We start from the raw sequence: 27,500 nt of genomic DNA, 5'->3' as shown, positions 1-27,500 counted from the left end.
CATAAAATTTATGGCAATTTGACGGCTTAATAAAATCATTTACAGCGTTTTATTTACTCTCGTAAAGTCTTAATTGAGAGTTGCTCGAAATCGGCGTCCGAGTTTCTTACCGTGGCTGCCAGATAGCCATTGGCCTGACAAATTTGGCCAAAATTGGCTACACAGAGAATAATGTTTCTATTTATATCTATTTTCAATTTTTCCGAGTCCGTTAGAAATTATGTGGTTATCAAAACCGATGATTTTTCCAAGGAGATCAGAGTTTTAATATTGTTTGCCCAAGTAAGGTTCAATTTGGTCACTTTTAACATCGATCACTGGCCTCGAACACACCTGTGCCTCGCCCCAGGCAGTCTTGACTTTGTCTTCTTCCAACATCCTTTTCTTTCAGAATCATCCCTTGCCCTTTGTCTTGTAGGGCTAGTCTATTGTTCATTGCCTATCATGTCTTGTAAAACTAGGATTTTTTTTTTACTGGTATCCCATTTCTTCCATTCTACTAGCCCTAAAATGACCTCAATGACCTCAATAAGCGCCATCTTACCTTTAAAAACAATAGAGTCCTTATATATCTATTTTTAATGTTTCCGAGTCCGTTAGAGTTTTTGCGATTATCAAAACCGATGATTTTTCCAAGGAGATCAGAGTTTTAGTATTGTTTGACCAAGTAAGGTTCTATTTGGTCACTTTTCACATTGATCACTGGCCTCGCGCACGCCTGTGCCCCACCCCCCCCCCCCGCCCCGGGCAGTCTTGACTTTGTCTTCTTCCAACATATTTTTCTTTCACAATCATTCCTTGTCCTTTGGCTTGTAGGGCTAGTCTATTGTTCATTGTCTATCATTCTTGTAAAACTAGAATATTTTGAATGGTATCCCATTTATTCCTTTCTACTAGCCCTATCTATCTCTCTCTATCTCTAATCTCTCCTACCCCCCACCATCTCTCTCTCTCTCTCTCTCTCTCTCTCTCTCTCTCTCTGTGTGTGTGACGCTCCCTCAAACATATTCAAGACCCTATAACTACGATATAAAGTTGTTTCTCTTAACTTTCTGTTTTATTTCCTTTTTTTTTTTTTTGTTGTTGTTTTGTTTATTCGTTTTTTGTTTCGTTTTTCACCTCATTCATATTGTTACGTACAAGGAATGCACAAGGCAATAAATTTTGACGTCTCATTGTGTTATAATTTAAAATAATAATATTCAAAGTGAGTAAAAGTAAATAAATAAAAAAATGTTAAATGTCGTTCAAACTTCTCAAGTCACCAGGAATAGTGTCAACGTGTTGAAGTTGAAAATTAAGATTTTTTTTGCCAATGGAGTACAAAAAAAAAAAGAAAAAAAAAGAAAGAAAATATTATGCCGAGTAAGGAGCTCGAACACCTAACTCACCCCACTCCGGCTACAGTTACGCTGTGCTAAAACAGCCGGCCACCTTGCCTTCTCGCGCTCGGTCAGTTTAGCCCGTATAATTATAATCTCCTCCGGCGGACTGAAAACACTGCTGTAGTATTCAGTCCACTGGTGGACTGAAAACACAGTTCCATCTTTTAAAGTCCCGGGTTAGCTCCCCATCAGCGTCCACCTATAGATGGGTGTTCCGGGTTCCCTCCACAATGGTGTCCACCTCTAACAGTTCTGGGTTCACTCCCCACTGGTGCCCACCTCACATAGTCTCAAGTTCACTCCCCACTGGTGTTAACTTAACAGTTCTGGGTTCATTCCCCACTAGTGCCCGACTGATATAGTCTGTAGTTCACTCCCAACTGGTGCCCACCTCCCATAGTCTCTGGGTTCACGCCCCACTAGTGCCTCCTCTCATTGTTCTAGTCCAATCTCCACTGGTATCCACCTCCCATAGTCTCCAGTTCAATCCCCACTGGTGCCCTGCTCCTATGGTCTCTGGTTCACCCCCCACCCCCTAGGTGTACACCTCACACAGTCGTGGTTCACTCCCAACTGGTGCCCACCTAACAAAGTCTCTGGTTCACTCCCACTGGTGCCTACCTCCCACCCACCCTCACACACACACACACACACACACACACACATATATATATATATATATATATATATATATATATGCATAAAAAGATTACTATTTTACTTTCCTATTTATTCAAATGTCCTATTTACCTTTTCTATTAATTTAGCGGGGACCAGGATATTGTGGAATGCCTCACTAAAATGATAAATAAATGCGACGATAACCAGGACCTAAAGGAAGACATCATTGACGAGTTGGACTTCCGTATTCTAGAAATATCAAGGATATGCTCAGCAGGTAATTAATGTTGACCAATACAAACTCGGAATTTGTTACACATCCTCCAACCCATCCGACAAACATTGTTAGTTTTATAAATCATTGATGTTATGCGTTTGGATAAAATACTCGCAACATCTACTCTCCAGATGAAAGAACAACAACCCAAGAACCTTTACCGTTTATATATTGATTGATATAATTTACTGAGAACATCAATTTTAACTGGCTATATATAAACAATATCAAAGAGCTGAGTGACGTCCACTTCAATCCTATATGTTATATTGAATGAAGTTGACACTGTGCTTTCATTGCTCTAAGACAGCCAGCTGGGTCACTAGATTCCCTCATTCAGATTATAAACGATTAAAGTAACATACTGTGTGTTCCTTCTATTATTCTGGTGGATGGAACCGGTGAGTATTTTTAGTTAAGTATTGAAAGTCTTTATTTAGTAAATATGACTGATTTTAGCGTCAGAGGGGCGTGGTTATGCACGGTTATGCTCCCTTCCACTGTGAGTCAAACATTTGCTCTCGATAAAAAAACTCCCAGATGTATTCTAAAAAGCACATAATACCATTTTTTACTTTTGGCAAGAAAATATTTACATAGATATGAATCGATAGCTAAACCCAAATCTCGATAAAAAATATAAATATTATTTCCTAAGCAACTGAATCGTAAAATTTAAAGTTTCTTCATGAGATTTAAACACACTGAATTGCATCGCGCTTCCTGACGACATCATGCATTTTTCAATTGCCTTAGTTACGATTGTAAGTGATGCTCAGGATCTATGGGGCTGGTTGATTAGGGTATTAGAGAAGTACTTAAGATGGGAGACGGTCATCTTAATTGAATTAAAGTTTTTTTTTCTGTCCAAAATGAAATAAAATCTTTAGTCAAAGTTGGACTGCAGTCCTGAAGACATCTTATAAATTTTGGCATCCATGCATTACGTAACACACACACACACACACACACACACACTTATATATATATATATATATATATATATATATATATATATATATATATATATATATATATATATATAATTATGATCAACTTCTACAATATTGTTTCGAGCATTCGCTCTCATGAGGAAGTGATGAGAGCGAATGCTCGAAACAATATTGTAGAAGCTGATCATAATTCTCCTTGAAATATTTTATAAATAGCTCCTGTTATGCTCAACATGTTGATACACTTATACAAAAGTGTCCAAAACTTTGATAAAAATTGATCACAATACACTTTTTAAATAATCTCATATAAAAGTTACCCGCCGAGACAAATACAAACATTTTATGATACATTCTTCTCCAATTAATTAGGCAATTTCTTTTTACTGTAAAGAGAGTTACTACATGGGACAGTTTGAAATTTATAACTAAATACTCCAAAACTATTAATAGTTTCAAAAATACAATTAACCAGTAGATTTTTGACCAATCAAAATATGGAATTTGTGATACACCTTCACCCGTGATCGGACATAGTTGGTTGTTTATAAACAATAACGTGAATGATATCGACCTCTCTCTGATCATTGTTATTGTTTATATACCGCCAAATGGGTGACTACTCACGCGAAATTCTCGATCATATTATAAACATTTAACTGTACACAATTTTATGTGTTGGCTCTACTGATCAAGCGGTAGAACAATTGGGTTTTTTTGCTTAGTATGCATGCAATCAATAGTAAAACCTGTGTAGTTCCCTAGGTTTACAAATCACTCTCATTGTTTACATTAAGACGACTGTCCAAGAGGCGTGGTTATCTAGGTGTTTATTGACAGGGAGATATAATATACCTTAAAATATGGCTTTGATGATTACGTTTTAGATAAGAGATATTTTTGATTGTTCATGATGTAAATGATCATCATAGTAGTTATGATCAGATCTAGAAATATATTTTTTTACCGATCCCTCTGCCCACCCAGCAGTAAATTGCTTCTGGCGGAAAGTACTTTGCGATAGATTGGCGTGCTATACAAACGGCAGCAAGTAATTGCTATTGTCCGTTTCACGCTATAGAAACCGGGATGAACTCCAGTTCTGAAGGACTACTAGTGATGTTTTTCTACTTTGTGTTTTTTTTTCACTGGGTATTTTAAGACATTTGACCTAAGCAACCCCTTTTGTGATATGTTATGATATGTTATTTTACTATTATAATTATCCTCATCGCATCTATATTTAAATTTGCGTCACTAGTTAAAGGGGTGGCAGCTGATATCATCATTGATTGCTTCGAGGGCACTGTATTTCGCCGTAACATGAAAGGGACTTGTCAATCGTTTATAAGGTGAGTAACAGAACATTTACGCGCACATACCCAGACATACTATCTAAAAGTATGCGCATTTATTTCTAAGTCAGATTTGTAATAAGTGGCGAGTCTTTCATTTCTTTTTCTCAGCTGTCGTCCAATGCACAGTTGCAAAAAAAATGTATGAACCTCTGAATCAATGTTTTAAAATTAAAAGATATTTTTTCATGAATTTTAGAACAATAGGAAAGGATTTCGCTTAAACAGATATCTTAAAATCGATAACTGGTAAGGATCGGAACTTATAGATGATCTAAAGTATAAAAAAAATATTTTGGCTTATCCAGTTTGAAGGAATTTGTGAGAATGGAAAATCGGTTAATTGAAACACATATGATGTACATACAGTATCTGAATATGAAGCAGCGAATGGCGATTCTTAACTATCAGACACTTCTACATTTTATAACTATCAATAAACATTATTGATGAAAGTGAATATTAAGCGCTTCCAACATTATTTTGATTGCAAACTTTTGAGAAGTAGATTGTGTTTATGTCAAAGAGGATTACAAAATTTAATGTAAACTTGTCAGAAGTAGAAATTCATCAATTTATAATACAGTTTCTCCACAAATATGTACATGTGTTCAACAACAACAACAGCAACAACAAAGAAATGATGGGCACATCAATCATCTCAATCCGTAAAATATCATGCGAATCTCAGGATTGATTGTGAAATTCCCAATTCCATAGTCGTCCCCTTTAATGGGTTATCGATATAATATACAAGTGGACTTCTTCTCGCAGCTTTACGAGAGAGGGACCGAGAGAGATTCTGTATTGTATTGTTTAATAAGAGCTCATAGGGTTTTTAAGTTTAAAAATCCTTAAATGCTCTGTGAAGCGTTCATGCAGAGATACAATTTTAATTGTTCAAAGTTAGATCTATATGATCAGCATTAATTGTTAATTTCACAATTTTTTATTACATATTCACTCTTTCAAATGATTTAAAGCTAGAGATTTCATATCATTCTTTGGTAATTTGGATTAAACATTTATAGTCTGATTAATATAAGTTAGTGAGAACCACTCATAAAATGGCTGGCTAAAAACAATAACATAGACCTGTGTGGCGTCAGTTTCGTTCAATCTATAAACGTATAAACGTTACATATAGTTTTGTGTATTGGTAAGTTCTTTCGATTGGCGGATGTTGTGAGTATTTACCTAAATGCATCTCATCAATACTCGCCCACTGACCACCCACGGATTTTGACTATTTGAAGTGGAAACAACTCACATAACATACTGGCATCGTTTACTTATTATAAACAATGTAAATGACAAAACACATTAAGAGCTGTGTCATTTTTTTTCACTTGTTAAAAATACCAGCTCGTATGCAATATAAAGCCACAAAATGTGTTCCTGTAATCGTTTATAAGGTATTAATGCTGTCGTGAAAAATTCAAAATGACTCGAATGACCGAATAAATGCGATAGAGCGCTGTCGGCATGTTTCAATATTATTTGACATGGCAAGACAGACTCATGCCCGTCACATAAATTATGTCAATGGATTGAATTGGAGCGATCTATTTTCATATTTTCGTCCAACCGAGTCATCAATCACACGATTAAATTTGTTAATGTCCAACGATTGGAAATGTGATTAAAATATTATAACGCTGCTTTGTTTATGAAAATTGTAAACATACCCGTGTATCAAGCTGAAGAAATGACCAAGTTAGATGATAGATGATATTTCAAAAGCTGAGAATACTTGTCACTATGTGGGTCACTTTGAGCAGGTTTTGCAATGTGACCAACGACCTCGAGCAAGGGCCCTTCCTTCCCCAGATTTGACCCCAATAGAACATTCGTGGGATTATCTGAAACGCAAATTGGTGGTCGTATACCGAGGCCCCAAAACCGGGATCAGCTAATCTAAGCATTGATAGATTAGTGGGATGCTATTTCCCCATGACAAGTTCAATATCTCATTCCGAGCATGAGGTCAGTTGTCGAGAATTCGGGAGAAAAAGAAGTGACCATACACGTCATGGAAGATGTTTTGTGACTTTTCATTCCTGTGTTAAATTTCTTCAATGCTTCAATGCTTTATTTATTGGCTTCCTATTGTTAAAACTATTTTAAAAAATCAAATAAGAAATTTCTAGTTTTGAACTTATCCACGAATGTGAGCCTTTAACATCATCGGGTAGACTGTTACATAACATAACGCCGATAATCGGGAAACTACGCTCCCAGCCTTTGTTCTACAACGTGGATAACTGGAACACTTTCTTATTTGACCAAAATGTCGAGTAATACTACGAGTGTAGGAGCTTAATGACCATGTCAAACGCTTAATTGGTCAGGAGAATATAAAATATAATGACTAAAAATAAAATGTTCATTTCAAACTTTTAATTAATATTTAGATTCTACTCCCCAAAAGCGTGACCAAAACATAAACTGGAAACTGGAACTCTCGTTCTGGGATTACAGATAATGATAAATTATTTCTCTTTGGAGCTCTCATAATTAAAATATTTATACAATTAAATTGAAAGTTAATTCATGCTGGGGGCTCGTAGTTAGTAGGCGCTTAGCTAGGAAGCTCACAACAATGCCATACGGAAGTATAACGGACCAACACACAAAACTGTGTGTAACCTTGGACGTTTATAGTCTAGTTAATACAGTTTAGTGAGAATTACTCATAAGCGCGGATGGCAAAAAACACTAACAAAGATCTGAGTGAAGTCAAATTCATACAATCTATACAACAAAACAATACGATTCCACCCACTATTTCAATTTATATTGGATACGGACTTATCCTGAAACTTACCCATCCCATCCACCCCCCCCCCCCCCCCCCCCCCCCCCCTTTTTTTTTCACCCAAGCCTTTCTCATCTACCATCAACAACTCTCCTTCCAACTGTCACAGACCCTTCTCCTTCAGCCTCGAACGACCATCATTTAAAAGAAAATCCTGTTTGAGACAAGCTGTCTGATGAATTAAATTCATCGATAAACAATATTATCGATATCAGGTCATCCCTTCCCGTCACAAACCATAAAGGATCATTGGTGAAAGATAAGAAACCTCGAAAGAGAAGAAGCAAAAGCCTAAAACTCCTCATAGAGCTGATGAATGAATCAAAAAAAAAAAAAAAAATGAAACAAAACAGTGACAATTGGCTTCAACAGTCATTCATGATGTCACTTCTCTCGTAATGACCCATAGAATCTTAGTAACTGGTTCTAAACTATCGGAACAATGGCGGACGCCCTTATGAAATATTTCTCCGACGAGCATAAAAGTGTATCCAGAGGAGAAAAATATTATAAATATGATCATGTTTTGACTTGTTTACATTATGATCACATGCCATATGAAAAGTACTTTGTTCAGAACCACGCTGCTCGCCGTTGCTGAGCGATGTGACATCAGACTATTGAATCCAATAATTGGCCTGCACAGGTATGCAAATCCCAAGTTCGGAAGGTCATCTGTAAAGAGACCAAACCTGGATTTTGAAAAAAAGAAGAAAGAGAAAGATTGTTCATATCCCTCTTATTTAAATGTTATTCACTGAAATGATAATATTTTTATAAGCTTGTGAAAAAAAAAGTAAGTACACATATCGCATAATAAAATGATAATCGAATTTTTTATTTTTTTAAAAAGTGATATTATTGAAATGGTGGGTCGGAGGGGTGGAAGCAAATGTAAGAAAAGTGTTTAAAAAGGGTGGTGGCTATTCGATGATAAGATAGTCACAAAAAGGTGTAAGACTATATTATTTGAACAACAGCAAGGGACAAATCTGTTGTTCACTATTATTCAAGAGGAGGTGTGTAGTTATCAGTAGTTCCGCAATTAGAGCGAGTGTATCTATTGAATACGTCTACCGATTTGAACCAAATTTAATCTTGTAATTATGATCAGTTAATTGAATTTATAGTATTAAAAGACCTTCACCATTGCCTTAAAAAGAGACATCAACGAACAAAAATATGACTCAGACATGGTATTCTGTGTTATGTCTTATCATCATCATTACCCACAATCATCATCATAATACTCATCATTATTATCATCATGATCATCCTGATCATCATCATCATCATCATCATCATCATCATCATCATCATCATCATCATCATCATCATCATCATCATCATCATCATCATCATCATCATCATCATCGTGATCTTCATCATTTCATCCTCACTATCACCACCACCAGAACTACCTCCACCACCATCACCACCATCACCACCACCACCACCACCAACACCATCATCATCATCATCAACATCATCATCATTCTCATCATCATCATCATCATCATCATCATCATCATCATCATCATCAACAACAACAACAACAACAACAACAACAACAACACGATTACCATTATCGCTGTTTTCAATATAATCAGTTGCATAACAATTCTTTGCAGCAAGTTCACAGGCATAAAAAGCTGTCTAGAAAAGGCAAGACCGAAATGCCCGCGTGGAATACCAAAAGTCGATTTCTTAATAAAGGAAGCAACAAAATACAACGACATATGTACTGCAAAGGTAAACCAAGCACACTAAGGTAATAAGTAGTTAAAATATAATATTTATGGTAAATGGCAAAAGTGAAGACAAATAAATACGAATAACTTGCCAATCTTTCTTTAAGTAAGCGAAATTCTATCACCCCTTGACTCAAATTAATATTTTTTAAAAATAATCTTATCAGTCATAATGCTCGATCCTTAATTTGATCATTGTCTTGGGAATCGCCATTTAGCAGCCCTACCGGACCGATCAATGTTGATGGCTCAAAAGATTAGTCTCGATCTATTTTTATGTCCACAGTACTCATTGTATACTAATTAAAATAGATGAGTGCCTGTTCGTAATAGTCCTTTATTTCTCCGTAAATATTCCGGTTTCTTCACTACTACACTGATCTCCTCATTTCATTATCCATTCCTTCCATCGTAAATAGCAGGTCTATGGAGTATGCGGACATTCCAAACTGTCTTAAAGAAGCTGATTAGTCTACTTTAAAAAAAAAAAAAAGGAAATTTTGGACAGCGATTTATTGAAAAACAACACGGCCGTAGCATAGAATAAAACGAGAGAGATGGAGATAGATAGATAAATAAATATATAGATAGATAGATACACAGATAGATAGATAGAAAGAGACAGGGGGAAAAGAGAGAGAAAGAGAGAGAGAGAGAGAGAGCGAGAGAGAGCGAGAGAGAGCGAGAGAGAGTAAGAGAGACGGAGATGGGTGGGTAATTAAATGGTTTGTGCATGGATGTGAGTGTAATGTTTGATTGCGCGCGCGTATCTATGTGTGTGTGTGTGTGTGTGTGTGTGAGAGAGAGAGAGAGACAGGCAGACACACACACACACACACACAAACACACACAGAAAGAGAGAGTAAGAGAGAGAGAAAAAGAGAGAGAGAGAGAGAGAGAGAGAGAGAGTGTGTGTGTGTGTGTGTGTGTGAGAGAGAGAGAGAGAGAGAGAGAGAGAGAGAGAGAGAGAGAGAGTCAATCTGTAGTTTAAATCAGGTAGTGTGTAAGCGTATGGAGAGAGATAGGATCTCTAGAAATACAGCGACCCCTATTTGTCGCCATCACATTGCAAAGCGACTCGTTTTCCATTCTTGTATTTTTAGATGGAGGAGTTGACAAGGAAATGCGCAATTTAAGTTAAATATCAATAATTTTATCTATTGTATTATAATCTTTTACATTGTATAATTCATTATTTATCTAATATAATTTTTACTTTCAGAATACCCAACTATTACAAAATTCAGCCTAAACAGAAATACATTTTCAAAGGAGACAAGCATGAAAATGTTAAACAATGTTTCATTTCAATTGGGACTTATCGTTCGCTTTGTAAAACACTTTCAGCACCTTTAGTAGATATTAAGCTCACGTTTTTTCCCCTCTGCAGTATCTACACAGAGTCGGATTTAACACTCTGTTGTACTGCCGTACTCTAAAAAATAAATAAAAACGAATTCATTGTTAAAAATTTGGTCAAAACAGTCGTTCTTCAAAAATATAAATTGATTAAAATTACCTCTATCTTGGAAAAAAAAACTATCAGTTCTGGGATATCCTTGGCCTGTATTAGAAACACAATTAGCCTACAGCTATTTTTGCATAGATTTCCATCACTATTCAATTTTTTTTGGTAACATTTTCATTTAGTTACTTATTTTATTTACAAAGACAACGCTGAGTGAGTCTGGTGAGAATGAAAGTAATGAGACTTTTATAAGGTCTCACCTTTGCGCCGCTGAAAGCGAGACTCGAATTAGAGACTCGCACACAAATCACCTTGTAACAGGTATGCGGCTATGTGGTCTTGTCGTATCATACTCGCCTTCGGATCGGAAGGTCCTGGGTTCAAGCCCCGCTCTTAACGGCGCATTGTTGAGTCCTTGAAATGGCTCTTTAGTCACATATTCTCACCATAGTCGGATATAAAATGAGTACCTGGTCGTTAACAACGGTGTATATGTTGAGAAAAAAAGATATAATATCGCCTAACAGGCGTAATGTCTCGTCCTACAAGCAATGTGTTGGCTAGGGATCCCTCGCAAAGCGCTTTGAGCACGTTCAGTGGATATTGCGCTATAGTAAAGTTTTTTTTTGTTTTTTTTTTTGCTTTCTTGTTTTTTTTTTTTTTTTTTTTTTTTAACGATTTGTTGGTAATACATTGGGTAAACGTTTGAATAACCCTCACATGTTATCAACTGGTAGGTAGGCTGTATCTCGTAAATTCGTTTTTAAGTTCTTGGTTCGTGTCTCATACTTCTACCTGTCTACCGCTTTCGGTGTGTTTGGGGTCAATGGAGAGTTCACAAATACCAAGGACATTTGTTCAAGTATATATAAAGAGTCACTCAAATTGACCGCATTCAGTTTCCTAATTACTTCGCAAATCTCAGCTGGTGAATCAATTGTACTTTTCACTATAAATCACTAATGGAAGAAATTAATCTAGGAAAATTTCGTAATACATCAAGTATTAATATATCAAATATATGCTAGCGTCACATCAGGCTGTACGATTAAAAACGATTATCCTCCTCTGTTTTGGTAAGCGTCAAATTCAATAGTGTTGAATACAAGATAAGAGTTTGTGGATGGTTCTTTGATTATATGATAGGATTATGAGTGATATTTTGAGCTAAATAAATTATTTACTGTAATAATAATGATAACAATAATAATAATAATAATAATAATAATAATAATAATAATAATAATAATAATAATAATAAATAAAATAATAATAATAATTGTAATCATGACAAATTTTATTCATCCTTTTCGGAAATTGTACAACAGGCGTGGCAAAGAAAAGAGATGGATTAAAGTATTGACAATAATCATACGCAGAAATCAGCATTAAATAACCTATTAAGACCTCAAAATAAGTTAAATAAGAATGTATCTATTACATGCAATATAGTGAATATTATATAGATATAAATAATATGTAGGCTTTATAAAATCAAAATTAATATGATTATTGATTTAAGAGTATATATAGTATTACAATCTGACATATTTTACTGCAGATGTTTGGAAAATAAATATGGTGTAGAAATATATCAGCTTGTACATAATCATTACGCTAAATTTATCAATAAGAATCTAAACCATATCTACACCTAAGAACAGCAACTTTGAAATAAATAGTACAATAGGGGTCTATAATTCGTGCATATTGAATAATCGGATGCTTGTCGGGAGAAAGGAACGTTTATCTCTTTTGCTTTTGATTTTGGTGGAGAGAACCTTGTCACTTCTAATAGATGATGTGATGTGTTTATTGGTGTGATGTTTATTACATTTTTTATGTTCGGAGACAGCACCTTTCAAATAAAATGCCAAATTTGTCTATTCTATGAGTATATGTTGATGATCTTTTAATAGTTCGATTTAAGAGCGTTTTATCAGCCATCCTAATGTTTCCCCGTTATTCAAGAAATAAAAAAAAATTCAAATTAACATCCTTGGAATCTCAGAAACGAAGTGGAAAGGAGAAGATATAATCAAAGAAGATGATTTTGTATCACATTATGCAGGTGGAAAACATCATGAGAAAGGAGTTGGAATTATTTTAAACCAGTCAACACAAAGTGCTATTTAGATCATGTTGCAATCTGAAAAAGAATTATTTTAGTAAAGTTGAAAGTAAGCCCGTTTAATGTTAATATTATTCATATATACCCCCCTCCCAACATCAGACAAAGACAAAAACACAATTGAGACATTCTATCAAGATATGGAACAGGCATTGAAACACTGTAAATCTGATGAAGTTCGTTTAATAATTGGTGATTTCAATGCAAAGGTTGGAAACGAGAGAGTTGAAAATATCGTTGCCCCCCCCCCCCCCGACTAGGTACCTAAAATGATAGAGGGGAAAGACTTGTCAACTGGTGCAGATTGAAAACGTTACTATTGTCAATACATGGTTTGGTTTAAAAACGACGATAGAAATAAGTGGACATGGATAAGCCCAGGTGTCCTTTATAACAATCTGATAGACTTTATTCTGGTCCAACATCGATTCAAAAATACCGTACGCAAGGCAACAATTATTCCAAGCGCAGATTGCAATAGTGACCACCAAGCTGTCAAGGCCACGCTAAAAATAAAACTTAAACAAATAATGAAAAAGAACGTGGAACCAAAACTGCAATTAGATGTATTGGGAATTAAAGATCAAATAAAAAATTATTACAAAGAAGGCGTGAAAGGAAAAAGTGAAAATTTGACCTCAGATATAAACATAGATGAGTACTGGAATTAAGTATCGAACTGCATCACAGAATCTGCAAGAGAAACTATTCCATCTGTGAAAAGACACGAACCAAAACAGAAATGGATGGATGACAAGATCTTGAAACTGATGACCGAAAGACGTAAACTAGAACGTAACAGCAATGAATATAAAGAAGCTAATAAGATTATAAAACGTGAGTGTAAGAGAGCAAAGGAAGATTATATTGAACATGAATGCCACATAATTGAAAGGCAAAAACAATCTAACACCAAACAATTCTACCAGTCAATACAAGATCTAAGTGGAAAACGACCAGCCATGGCAAGTAAATGCGTTAAAGACGCAAATGGTAATATACTTATCGAAACAACGAAATTTTGGAACGTTGGGCTGTATACATTTTAAAAAATTACACGGATGACAAAAGAGTTAAGTGCTTGGATAAAGAAATCTCTACTGTGAACACGGGTCCCCAGATTATGAGAGAAGAAGTAGTAGTTGCTTGCAAAGAGATGAAAAAGGGGAAAGCTGTAGGACAAGATAGTTTCTCAATAGAATTTATTGACGCCCTCGATGATCTTCTTCTTCTTCTTCTTCTTCTTCTTCTTCTTCTTCTTCTTCTTCTTCTTCTTCTTCTTCTTCTTCTTCCATTTTAGTATGTGACTTTAATTTTGAAGATATCTCAAACCACGGTTTGAGATGTGAGACTATTGCACTGTCTCAATGTTGATTGTAAGAACGAGTACAAGTGGGCGTCCACACTGGAGTGGAGAACCATAATCATAAACTTGGATGGCTTCCTCATATTGCCTTGAATATCACTGAGAGGTAATTTCGCGTGGTCATTTAGGCTTTTGCAAAATATTGTCACTATATTATCACTCTTTCTCTCTGCTGGTAAATTTTGTGGGTTTTTTTTTAGTAGTAAATTTGACTGCACTGCTTTGTAATCGTTGAATTTTTAATTTTTTTTTTAGATTTCTAATTGGTGGTGATGGTTCCAGAAAGAGCTGCTATATTCTAGTGTAAGTCTAACAAAGACTTTGTAGCAATAAAGAATTAATTATTTCCTGTGGTCTTATAAGTTTCTTCTTAGATACCCATAGCTCTTTCATGCTTTGACATGGCTATCGGTAATGTCCTACAGTGGTGTCGAATGGGCAGTGAGATGAGGCCAAAGAGGGGATCTGTTCGATTTGAAAAAAATAAAATAAAAGCACAATGATGCTTTTGAGTTTTAATAGATATCTACAAATTACACTATCAAAACACTTCAATGTCATATTATCCAAAAATACAAAGAGTGGATACAGGGTTCGAGACTTGCTTTTAGGGGCGTAAATTTGAGTACTTGGAGAATGGCGCTATACTCACATTCTTTCATCGTACTCGGATGTAAAATGAGTAGCTGACCATTAATATCGTCGTCTCCGTTTAATAAGAATTATAACATCACCCTGCAATTTACTTGTCTCGTCCTACTTGATACGTATTGCTAGTGGCTTGGTGGTGGGGGGGGGGGGGGGGTTTGTAAAGAGCTTTGAGCACGTTAAGGAATATTGTGCTATAGAAATGCTCAAGTTAGTCTGTTTTGTTTGTGTTGAAAATGTGAAAGAAAGATCTTTCTCACCACTCCCCTTCCCCCATCTTATCAACCTTGTATTCTGACTAAGAGCACGAGTCAAAGAAAAAAAAAGAGTTTAAAACCTAAATGACCAATATAAGAAATCTAGTTTTTTGTTGTTGTTGGTGGTGGCTATTTTTTAAATTTAAGAACTAAAACTCACTTCGCTTAATGGAGTATACTTAAGTATACAGGGTGTTCATAAAGTAGCTGCTTGTTTAAAAATACCTTAAACAGAAATATGTTAGAGTCAATATACTTTAAATATGGGTATATGCGTAAATAAATGTATTTTGTTTACAATTTTGTTTCACTCAATGTAAACCAATTTTTTTTCCATGGCGACCTTCAAGCAAATTCAACCTATTCTTGAGATTGTTCCAAGTGTTTGTCACTTTTGTGACGCAATGTTTTCACTAACAGCTCTTATTTTATTGGTAACCGTTTCAATATCATGTATTGGAGCTGAATAAACATTATCTTTGATATAGCCTCAGGTGAAAACGTGATACAGAGGAATGTCTGGTAATCCAGGCGGTCATGCAACCGAGTCAATCTCTTCCAATCCATCTGTCTCAAAACATGTCTAGAAATTCGAAAACGACCTGTCTCCAACGTGAAGAAGCACCATCTTAATGGTAAAAAATATTGTGTGATATCCACGAAATTGGTTTCCAGCATAAAAATCTCGCATATCTATAAAGACATTTACAGTTATTGTTTTCTCGGTAAAGGAGAATGGGTTTATAATTCTGTTGTTAATCTGCCCATACCAAACATACCAATCATTGTTAAACAAACCGTTATCTTCCCGTATCCCTCGTCGTGTCATCCAATGCTCAAAAGCACTTCTGAGCAAGCGGTCTTTTGTGCGGTGCTTGGGCGATTTGCATTTTTTAAAGAATACAAGTGAGCTGTATTTACTCAAAATCTTAAATATTTGGCCTCGCGAGGTCCCAGGTTCTAAAGTTTTTGCCAAGATGAGGGCCATCCAAATCAATCAGTCGAGATTTCTGGCCAAACTTTTAATAATTGTCTTTCCAATCTACGCACGGCAGTTGACTTGTTTATCACCAAAATATCGAGTAGATAATGTATTGTCATCAAGTTGTCATATGTAGAGTTTTAGGTTGCCCTCAACCCCCCCCCCCCCCTCTCTCTCTTTCTCTCTCTCTCTCTCTCTCTCTCTCTCTCTCTCTCTCTCTCTCTCTCTCTCTCTCTCTCTCTCTCTCTCTCTCTCTCTACTCCTTGCGTTCCTTCTCTCTTACCCTACAAAACTTTGGCAGGAGATTTTACACATTATCAGAATATACTCCCGAAAATCGATACGGATATGCCTGAAAATAATAATGATATATCATTGATATGGCTTACTGTATTTTTGTCATATGGTTTCCAATCTTGTTTGTAACAGGGGTGTCGCATTAATGTGTTTGTAATGCTTGGGTGTTCTTATAAAAGCTGCCTCACGGCTATTGACGTATCTACGTCCAATAATTGAATAAAGCTGTAAATGCAATTGATTTTGGAGTTACTTTATGTACAATACTTGACTTACTTGACTTAGATGCCTTTCGCGTCTCGACCGAAAGATCGGGTCGCCTTGGCTGTTTCCAGTATTTCCTGTGTGAGGTGTCTCCAATATTGCCGGTCCTCTGCTAGGGTTCTCAGATTTTCAAGGTCCCCTGCCGTTATGAGACTAAGGCTTTGTCCAAGTGTTGTGAGGTTTTTGTTTAGGATCACAGGGAGTGTTGTGATCGGTCTTCCTCTGAAAAGGTTCCCGTGTTTTTGGAAATATCCCGACATGGCTTGGTTAGCTGGTATGTTTTTGTCCCTGCGTAGTATGTGACCGAAAAGTTGCCATCGTTGCTGTAAAATGTCAAGGGAGATTGGTCTTTCTTTTGTGATCTTATAGAGTGATTCATTTGAGATCTTTTTTGGGTATTTGATGTCCAGTACCCTTCTTAGCTGTGTGCGATGGAAGGCATCCAGATGTTCTTCTTCGGATTTTGTCAACGCCCAAGTGCCGCAGTTATACAGAAGTACCGGTTTTACAAGAGCACGTATTATGTACAATACAGATATCATTAATCCTAAATCCAATTCATTTGTTAGTAAGATATTCTAACCCGATATATCTGATTATATTGCCAATGTTGCATTTTAAAATCGTATTAATTCATGTTTGTTTTAACTGAAAGTGTATTATCAACAATTTAAACAACAAAAAACGGGAGATTTATTTTGTGCGCTACGTTGTCCGGCTTCTTAAGTTCTGAATCAACAGCAATGAACCATAGACTAAATAATATAAAGCTGCGGTTTCAATTTCAGTGTTTGAGTTTGAATTTTGAATCGATTGTTTTTAGTGAAGGTAAATATTCAGTTCAATGTTAACACGAAGTAGTTTTCCGGTCTTTAACGTTGGATGTGTCACTCGCATAATTTTAGAATACTGTGTAGATGTTTTTATCTATACGATTCACTTCGCAATTTACCAGTCACAAGTATAATATAGCTTCACTCATCGATTCTCACTTACAAAGTTGCCGTTTTCTTCACTCATGTCTGCTTCATGTTCAAGCAGTGACTGATTCTGATAGTCTTTGACTGAACACACTTTTCATAATAATAGATGGATAATATTCTTTATTTATTGTCATTTTATGGGTAACGGTTACAATCTAGAACGTATATCAATCATAATTTAACCAAAAACATAAAAAACAAACAAAACAAAACAAAACAAAACAAAAAACAAAACAAAAAGAAAACGAAAGAAAAAAAAAGAAGAATTCCCCAGGTTGGAATATCAACAGAAGTTTTTTTTCAAAATCCCATCTTTCGTTGTGCTTGGCTTTCACCACTCTCCACTGGCAAATGGCCTTGTCATATATTATTGACTCTCGCCCTTTCCTTGTTACATGTTCCGAGTTTGGAAGAACTTTTAGGATTTTAGATACCTGCCGACGTGCACTCATTTGTAGGTCTGATAACCCGATCCATCATGGGCTCATTGTTGTAATGGACATCACGTACCATCATATTATCTCTATCTATCTATCTATCTATCTATCTATCTATCTATCTATCTATCTATCTATCTATCTATCTATCTATCTATCCTTCTAACTATCTATCTATCTATTATTATTATTATTATTATTATTATTATTATTATTGTTATTATTATTAATAATTATGATAATTTAGAATTAATATTTATGTGACCCTCTGCCTCTAAACTGGGGCGGGGAGGGAGGGAGAGAGAGAGAGAGAGAGAGAGAGAGAGAGAGAGAGAGGAAGAGAGAGAGAGAGAGAGAGAGAGAGAGAGAGAGAGAGAGAGAGACTGCTTGTATGTGCATTGTAGAGGGCGGGAGCTAAATACAATACAGATATGAATGTGTGTGTGTGTGTGTGTGTGTGTGTGTGTTTGTATGTGTGAAAGAAATAGGAAGGAGACCATGGAGGGAGGGGTGGATCAAAGAATAGGTAGGGATAGTATAAGAAGCCCTTCGTTTCAAAAGAAGTCAAAATCAATGGGAAACATATTGACCAATGAGATTGCAATTTAAAAAATAGGACTGGTCAGATTGCTTGGACTGATAAGGAGATCTTTTGACTATCTTGACAGTGACACTATGAAGTTAATGTTTGCAGCTTTGGTCCGACCACATTTGGAGTTCGGAATCTGTGTATGGGCACCTTATCTTGAAAAGGATAAGAAGCTTATAGAGAGTGTGCTTAGGCGAGCAACAAAGGTCGTTGGTGGACTCAAGGACTTGAGTTATGAACAGCGCCTGAAAAGAGTAGGACTGCCAAGTATGGTCTATCGGCGTTCGAGAAGTGATATGATTGAGACCTATTTCACACATTGCTTGTACGCGACTCAGGACAGGCTGTTCACAGTAAACAAAAAAATCAGTCACCAGGGGCCACTCATATTAGTCACTCCCACGCCTCGTTCTGAAAAAAGTCCGCGAAATTAAAGGGGAGGCAAGAGAAAATCAGCTGATCGTTAAAATAGTAACAGAAAAGTGGAGGTGCTCGGCAATGAATGCAAGAAAGACAATTAAAACGCCGTAAAATATTTAAAAATCACTTAATGTTATACGAGTAATTACCATTCATAACAACCTGTCAAATTCATATATGTAAGATGCCAAGCCAAAATTAATAATAAAATAATAAAGAACACGATTGACCGTTGACTACAAATGCATACGAGTACCAGAAATATTTTGTAAACAATGTAACACAATATAATGTGTAAGTTTCAAAGCAAATGCAACCACAAATAACATCAAAGAACAATGTGGGACAACTGTTTTAATTTCATAAAACCAAACGTATATTTTCTGCCCCCGATATTGAACGTGTAGTTTGTATGTATCGTACAAACAACATTCGTTTAGACAGGTAGTCGGGATTCTAGCGCCAGTTTTATTTGGGCAACCATGATTGGGATTTCACTCAATGCACTTATTATCATTATTATTATTATTATTATTATTATTATTATTATTATTATTATTATTATTATTATTATTATTATTATTATTATTATTATTATTATTATTATTATTATTATTATTATTATTATTATTATATTATTTATTATTATTATTATTATTATTATTATTATTATTATCTAATAATAATAATATTAATAATAATAATAAGTAGTTGAAAGCAGTCTTTGGTGTATAAGTGCATATGTACATTATTTCTTATAATAAAGGCTTCAAAACAAAACTAAAAAAAAGAAATAAAGAATAAATGAAGAAAAATATCTATTTTGGCATTTACTTACATTAATAGTCTTGAAAATCACAATCACAATCCATGAAAATTAAATGTCCAAAAATCCGAAGAAGACATGAATGTAATCCAAAATCAAACACATGAATGTATTTTAATAGGAGACAAATATCCTATTAAAACCATAGCATTACTTGCAAACAACAATACCCCACTCTGCGTTTAACGGGCTTGAGGCCGTCACATTGTAAATTGTGACCGCATTAGGGTAATCGGTGTCCTATAGACTGACATACTGACATACAATCAATGAGAACTATAAAGAATCCATTCTAGAATTCAACTACAAACTGAAAAGCATGATAAATATCACTCTATCAAATAATTTTCTTTGCACAGGTTCACTCACACTCTCCTTTATTGCAAAACATTGATAAGTGAGATAAAGTTTGTATTTCAATTATAAACTTAATCACATAATCTAAATAATGGAGAATAAAAACAGCTAATAATAAAAAATTTCACAGATCAAGTTATCTATTTGAACTCCGCATATTTAGCTTAATTACTCAATGACCATATATTTTTTTTAATTGCATTGTTTCATTTAAACAAGACCATGACGCTTATGTCTGGACCGGGTATTCACAACTTCTGCTTTTGCATTCCACTTTCGAATCGAATTAATCTCTATCTTATCCGTTTATTTGCAATGTTTCTGCACGTCATAAATAGACCATAACACTTATGTCTGGACCGGGTATTCGCAAATTCTGCTTTTGTGTTCCACTTTTCGAATCGAATTAATCTCTATTTTATCCGTTTATTTGCAAAGTTTCTGCACTTTATAAATAAGACCATGATGCTTATGTCTGGATCGGGTATTCGCAAATTCTGCATTTGTGTTCCACTTTTCGAATCGAATTAATATCTAGTCTATCCGTTTATTTGCAAAGTTTCTGCATTTTATAAATAAGACCACGACACTTATGTGTTAGGTTGTTCGCAAATTCTGCCTTTGTGTTCCACTGTTCGATTAGAATTAATCTCTATTTTTTCCATTTATTTGCAAAGTTTCTGAACTTTATAAATAAGACCACGACGCTTATGTCTGGACCGGGCATTCGCAAATTCTGCTTTTGTGTTCCACCTTTCGAATCGAATTAATCTCTATTTTATCCGTTTATTTGCAAAGATTCTGCACTTTATAAATAAGACCATGACGCTTATGTCTGGACTGGGTATTCGCAAATTTTCCTATTGTGTTCCACTTTTCGAATCGAAATAACATCTAGTCTATCCGTTTATTTGCAAAGTTTCTGCATTTTATAAATAAGACCATAACGCTTATGTCTGGACCGGGTATTCGTAAATTCTGCTTTTGTGTTCCACTTTTCGAATCGAATTAATCTCTATTTTATCCGTTTATTTGCAAAGTTTCTGCACTTTATAAATAAGACCATGATGCTTATGTCTGGACCGGGTATTCGCAAATTCTGCATTTGTGTTCCACTTTTCGAATCGAATTAATATCTAGTCTATCCGTTTATTTGCAAAGTTTCTGCATTTTATAAATAAGACCACGACACGTATGTGTTAGGTTGTTCGCAAATTCTGCCTTTGTGTTCCACTGTTCGATTAGAATTAATCTCTATTTTTTCCATTTATTTGCAAAGTTTCTGCACTTCATAAATAAGACCATGACGCTTATGTCTGGACCGGGCATTTGCAAATTCTGCTTTTGTGTTTCACCTTTCGAATCGAATTAATCTCTATTTTATCCGTTTATTTGCAAAGTTTCTGCACTTTATAAATAAGACCATGACGCTTATGTCTGGACCGGGCATTCGCAAATTTTCCTATTGTGTTCCACTTTTCGAATCGAAATAACATCTAGTCTATCCGTTTATTTGAAAAGTTTCTGCATTTTATAAATAATAATAATTGTTCAAAATTTTACCTTACACCCGATATTACAAGTACAAGTGAGCCAAGTGATGAAGATTGTCAAACAGTGTGACAGATGAGATAGGAAGAGAGAGAGAAGAGAGAGAGAGAGAGAGAGAGAGAGAGAGGGGGGGGGGGGGGGGGGGGGGGAGAGACACAGAGAGAGAGAGAGATTAGTTTTTTGTTCAAAATCTCTCTCTCTCTCTCTCTCTCTCTCTCTCTCTCTCTCTCTCTCTCTCATATTGCACAAGGTTGTACTATTTTACTATTTATCAAGAACAGCCAAGGTGGCAACCCAGTCTCTGTATAAACTAAGCAAGATGGCAACAGGGACCTCGCTCCTTATCCAATGCCGAAGCTTCAATTTGAGTCAAACGGTTTTGTTGAAAAAAAACCCACCCAAAATAAGTTCGTGTCGTAAGTGATGGAAGTTGAAGTCGGCTTATTATAAAATCGTTTTTATGGTCTGTTTGGATTACCCTTTTTAAATAGAAAAGGTGAATATAACATAAACCTGAAGAATAGGCAAGCTAAATGAAAATTAAATTGACTGATTAAATAATGAGTACGCGAGGCTGAGTTGCGAACGACTACTGGGTTCCGACATTCCGATCCCAGTGTCATTCATGTTCACCGTACCGTGTTACTGTCTACACACTACACTGCATTGTTAGTGACTGGTTATGTCTTTTTTGTTTGTATGTTTTACGCAAGCTTAATAAAAATTAAATTGACTGATTAAATGAATACGTGTGGCAGAGTTGCGAACAACTCATGGGTTCCGACATTCCGACCTCAATGTCAGTGTCAGTCATGTTCACCGTACTGTGTTACTGTCTACACACTACACGGCATTGTTAGTGACTGGTCATGCCTTTTTTGTTTGTATGTTTCTTTTAATATAGGTCAATTTACAAAGAATAATAATAGAAATGTTCAAAACAAAAACTATATTCACTATTGGTCAGATTCAGCGTGGGTTACGCAACTGGATGCGTGGGTTGACGGAGGCAGGAAGCAATAACAAACCCACATGGTTGCCATTACCTCCACCATCATTCTCGCTCACGGTTTGTGGAAAGCACTTCATTACAGGCACGTAATAGTGAATCTAGTTTTTGTTTTGAACATTTCTATTATTATTCTTTGTAAATTGACCCTTATTAAAAGAAACATACAAACAATAAAGGCATGACCAGTCACTAACAATGCCGTGTAGTGTGTAGACAGTAACACAGTACGGTGAACATGACTGACACTGACATTGGGGTCGGAATGTCGGAACCCATGAGTCGTTCGCAACTCTGCCTCACGTATTCATTTAATCAGTCAATTTAATTTTTATTAAGCTTGCGTAAAACATACAAACAAAAAAGACATGACCAGTCACTAACAATGCAGTGTAGTGTGTAGACAGTAACACGGTACGGTGAACATGAATGACACTGGGATCGGAATGTCGGAACCCAGTAGTCGTTCGCAACTCAGCCTCGCGTACTCATTTAATCAGTCAATTTAATTTTCATTTAGCTTGCCTATTCTTCAAGTTTATGTTATATTCACCTTTTCTATTTAAAAAGGGTAATCCAAACAGACCATAAACGATTTTATAATAAGCCGACTTCAACTTCCATCACACACGAACTTATTTTGGGTGTTTTTTTTTTAACCAAACCGTTTGACTCAAATTAAAGCTTCGGCATTGGATAAGGAGCGAGGTCCCTGTTGCCATCTTGCTTAGTTTATACAGAGACTGGGTTGCCACCTTGGCTGTTCTTGATAAATAGTAAAATAGTACAACCTTGTGCAATATGAGAGAGAGAGAGAGAGAGAGAAATTTTGAACAAAAAAACGAAACTCCTCTCTCTCTTCTCTCTCTCTCTCTCTCTCTCTCTCTCTCTCTCTCTCTCTCTCTCTCTCCTCTCCTCTCTCTTCCTATTTCATCTGTCACACTGTTTGACAATCTTCATCACCTGGCTCACTTGTACTTGTAATATCGGGTGTGAGGTAAAATTTTGAACAATTATTATTATTTATAAAATGCAGAATCTTTTCAAATAAACGGATAAAATAGAGATTAATTCTAATCGAACAGTGGAACAGAAAGGCAGAATTTGCGAACAATCTAACACATAAGTGTCGTGGTCTTATTTATAAAATGCAGAAACTTTGCAAATAAACGGATAGACTAGATGTTATTTCGATTCGAAAAGTGGAACACAATAGGAAAATTTGCGAATACCCAGTCCAGACATAAGCGTTATGGTCTTATTTATAAAGTGCAGAATCTTTGCAAATTAATGGATAAAATAGAGATTAATTCGATTCGAAAAGTGGAACATATAAGCAGAATTTGCGAATGCCCGGTCCAGACATAAGCGTTATGGTCTTATTTATAAAGTGCAGAAACTTTGCAAATAAACGGATAGACTAGATGTTATTTCGATTCGAAAAGTGGAACACAATAGGAAAATTGGCGAATACCCCGTCCAGACATAAGCGTTATGGTCTTATTTATAAAGTGCAGAATCTTTTCAAATAAACGGATAAAATAGAGATTAATTCTAATCGAACAGTGGAACACAAAGGCAGAATTTGCGAACAATCTAACACATAAGTGTCGTGGTCTTATTTATAAAATGCAGAAACTTTGCAAATAAACGGATAAAATAGAGATTAATTCGATTCGAAAAGTGGAACACAATAGGAAAATTGGCGAATACCCAGTCCAGACATAAGCGTTATGGTCTTATTTATAAAGTGCCGAATCTTTTCAAATAAACGGATAAAATAGAGATTAATTCTAATCGAACAGTGGAACACAAAGGCAGAATTTGCGAACAATCTAACACATAAGTGTCGTGGTCTTATTTATAAAATGCAGAAACTTTGCAAATAAACGGATAGACTAGATGTTATTTCGATTCGAAAAGTGGAACACAATAGGAAAATTTGCGAATACCCAGTCCAGACATAAGCGTTATGGTCTTATTTATAAAGTGCAGAATCTTTGCAAATAAACGGATAAAATAGAGATTAATTCGATTCGAAAAGTGGAACACATAAGCAGAATTTGCGAATGCCCGGTCCAGACATAAGCGTTATGGTCTTATTTATAAAGTGCAGAAACTTTGTAAATAAACGGATAGACTAGATGTTATTTCGATTCGAAAAGTGGAACAAATAGGAAAATTTGCGAATACCCAGTCCAGACATAAGCGTTATGGTCTTATTTATAAAGTGCCGAATCTTTTCAAATAAACTGATAAAATAGAGATTAATTCTAATCGAACAGTGGAACACAAAGGCAGAATTTGCGAACAATCTAACACATAAGTGTCGTGGTCTTATTTATAAAATGCAGAAACTTTGCAAATAAACGGATAGACTAGATGTTATTTAGATTCGAAAAGTGGAACACAATAGGAAAATTTGCGAATACCCAGTCCAGACATAAGCGTTATGGTCTTATTTATAAAGTGCAGAATCTTTGCAAATAAACGGATAAAAAAGAGATTAATTCGATTCGAAAAGTGGAACACATAAGCAGAATTTGCGAATGCCCGGTCCAGACATAAGCGTTATGGTCTTATTTATAAAGTGCAGAAACTTTGCAAATAAACGGATAGACTAGATGTTATTTCGATTCGAAAAGTGGAACACAATAGGAAAATTGGCGAATACCCAGTCCAGACATAAGCGTTATGGTCTTATTTATAAAGTGCAGAATCTTTTCAAATAAACGGATAAAATAGAGATTAATTCTAATCGAACAGTGGAACACAAAGGCAGAATTTGCGAACAATCTAACACATAAGTGTCGTGGTCTTATTTATAAAATGCAGAAACTTTGCAAATAAACGGATAAAATAGAGATTAATTCGATTCGAAAAGTGGAACACATAAGCAGAATTTGCGAATGCCCGGTCCAGACATAAGCGTTATGGTCTTATTTATAAAGTGCAGAAACTTTGCAAATAAACGGATAGACTAGATGTTATTTCGATTCGAAAAGTGGAACACAATAGGAAAATTTGCGAATACCCAGTCCAGACATAAGCGTTATGGTCTTATTTATAAAGTGCAGAAACTTTGCAAATAAACGGATAAGATAGAGATTAATTTGATTCGAAAGTGGAATGCAAATGCAGAAGTTGTGAATACCCGGTCCAGGCATAAGCGTCATGGTCTTGTTTAAATGAAACAATGCAGTTTTAAAAAATTTATGGTCATTGAGTAATTAAGCTAAATATGCGGAGTTCAAATAGATAACTTGATCTGTGAAATTTTTTATAATTAGCTGTTTTTATTCTCCATCATTTAGATTATGTGATTAAGTTTATAATTGAAATACAAACTTTTTCTCACTTATCAATGTTTTGCAATAAAGGAGAGTGTGAGTGAACCTGTGCAAAGAAAATTATTTGATAGAGTGATATTTATCATGCTTTTCAGTTTGTAGTTGAATTCTAGAATGGATTCTTTATAGTTCTCATTGATTGTATGTCAGTATGTCAGTCTTTAGGACACCGATTACCCTAATGCGGTCACAATTTACAATGTGACGGCCACAAGCCCGTTAAACGCAGAGTGGGGTATTGTTGTTTGCAAGTAATGCTATAGTTTTAATAGGATATCTGTCTCCTATTAAAATACATTCCTGTGTTGGATTTTGGATTAAATTCATGTCTTCTTCGGATTATGGGATATTTAATTTTCATGGATTGTGATTGTGATTTTCAAGACTATTAATGTAAGTAAATGCCCAAATAGATATTTTTATTCATTTATTCTTTATTTTTATTTTTTTAGTTTTGTTTTGTTTTGTTTTGAAGCATTTATTATAAGAAATAATGTACATATGCACTTATACACCAAAGACTGCTTTCAACTGCTTATTTATTATTATTATTATTATTATTATTATTATTATTATTATTATTATTATTATTATTATTATTATTATTATTATATTATTATTATTATTATTATTATTATTATTATTATTATTATTATTATTATTATTATTATTATTAATATTATTATATAATAATAATAATAATAATAATAATAATAATAATAATAATAATAATAATAATAATAATAATAATAATAATAATAATAATAATAATAATAATAATAATAATAATAATAATAATAATAATAATAATAATAATAATAATAATAATAATAATAAGTGCATTGAGTGAAATCCCAATCACGGTTGCCCAAATAAAACTGGCGCTAGAATCCCGACTACCTGTCTAAACGAATGTTGTTTGTACGATACATACTAACTACACGTTCAATATCGGGGGCAGAAAATATGCGTTTGGTTTTATGAAATTAAAACAGTAGTCCCACATTGTTCTTTGATGTTATTTGTGGTTGCATTTGCTTTGATACTTACACATTATATTGTGTTACATTGTTTACAAAATATTTCTGGTACTCGTATGCATGTGTAGTCAACGGTCAATCGTGTTCTTATTATTTTATTATTAATTTTGGCTTGGCATCTTACATATGTGAATTTGACAGGTTGTTATGGATGGTAATTAGTCGTATAACATTAAGTGATTTTTAAACATTTTTACGGCGTTTTAAATGTCTTTCTTGCATTCATTGCCGAGCACCTCCACTTTTCTGTTACTATTTTAACGATCAGCTGATTTTCTCTTGCCTCCCCTTTAATTTCGCGGACTTTTTTCAGAACGAGGCGTGGGAGTGGCTAATTACGTGCCTGTAATGAAATGCTTTCCACA

General features: G+C 35.0%; 1 protein-coding gene across 3 annotated transcripts in view; it reads left to right on the top strand.

The window, feature by feature from the left end:
* Positions 1 to 12,525, top strand: part of LOC144958464 (uncharacterized) — a 20,712-nt gene extending 8,187 nt beyond the window's left edge. Inside the window, exons 3-6 of one of the 3 annotated variants that reach the window (XM_078890452.1) lie at positions 2,153 to 2,283; positions 4,498 to 4,588; positions 9,041 to 9,161; positions 10,383 to 12,525. In XM_078890452.1, the coding sequence (XP_078746578.1) occupies positions 2,153 to 2,283; positions 4,498 to 4,588; positions 9,041 to 9,161; positions 10,383 to 10,412 (373 nt within the window). In that variant the 3' untranslated portion in view covers positions 10,413 to 12,525. Of the gene's footprint in view, positions 1 to 2,152; positions 2,284 to 4,497; positions 4,589 to 7,474; positions 8,789 to 9,040; positions 9,181 to 10,382 lie in introns of those variants that run through there. The other 2 variants (XM_078890456.1, XM_078890462.1) reach the window with 2 other exon arrangements.
* The last annotated feature ends 14,975 nt before the right edge of the window (positions 12,526 to 27,500 follow it).

The sequence above is a fragment of the Berghia stephanieae genome, chromosome 1 (genome assembly GCF_034508935.2).
Source record: "Berghia stephanieae isolate SIO BIC M18660-M18661 chromosome 1, UCSD_Bste_1.3, whole genome shotgun sequence".
Lineage (NCBI taxonomy): Eukaryota > Metazoa > Mollusca > Gastropoda > Nudibranchia > Aeolidiidae > Berghia > Berghia stephanieae.
Note: the sequence above shows the minus strand (reverse complement) of the source record. Positions and strands in the feature narration are given on the sequence as shown.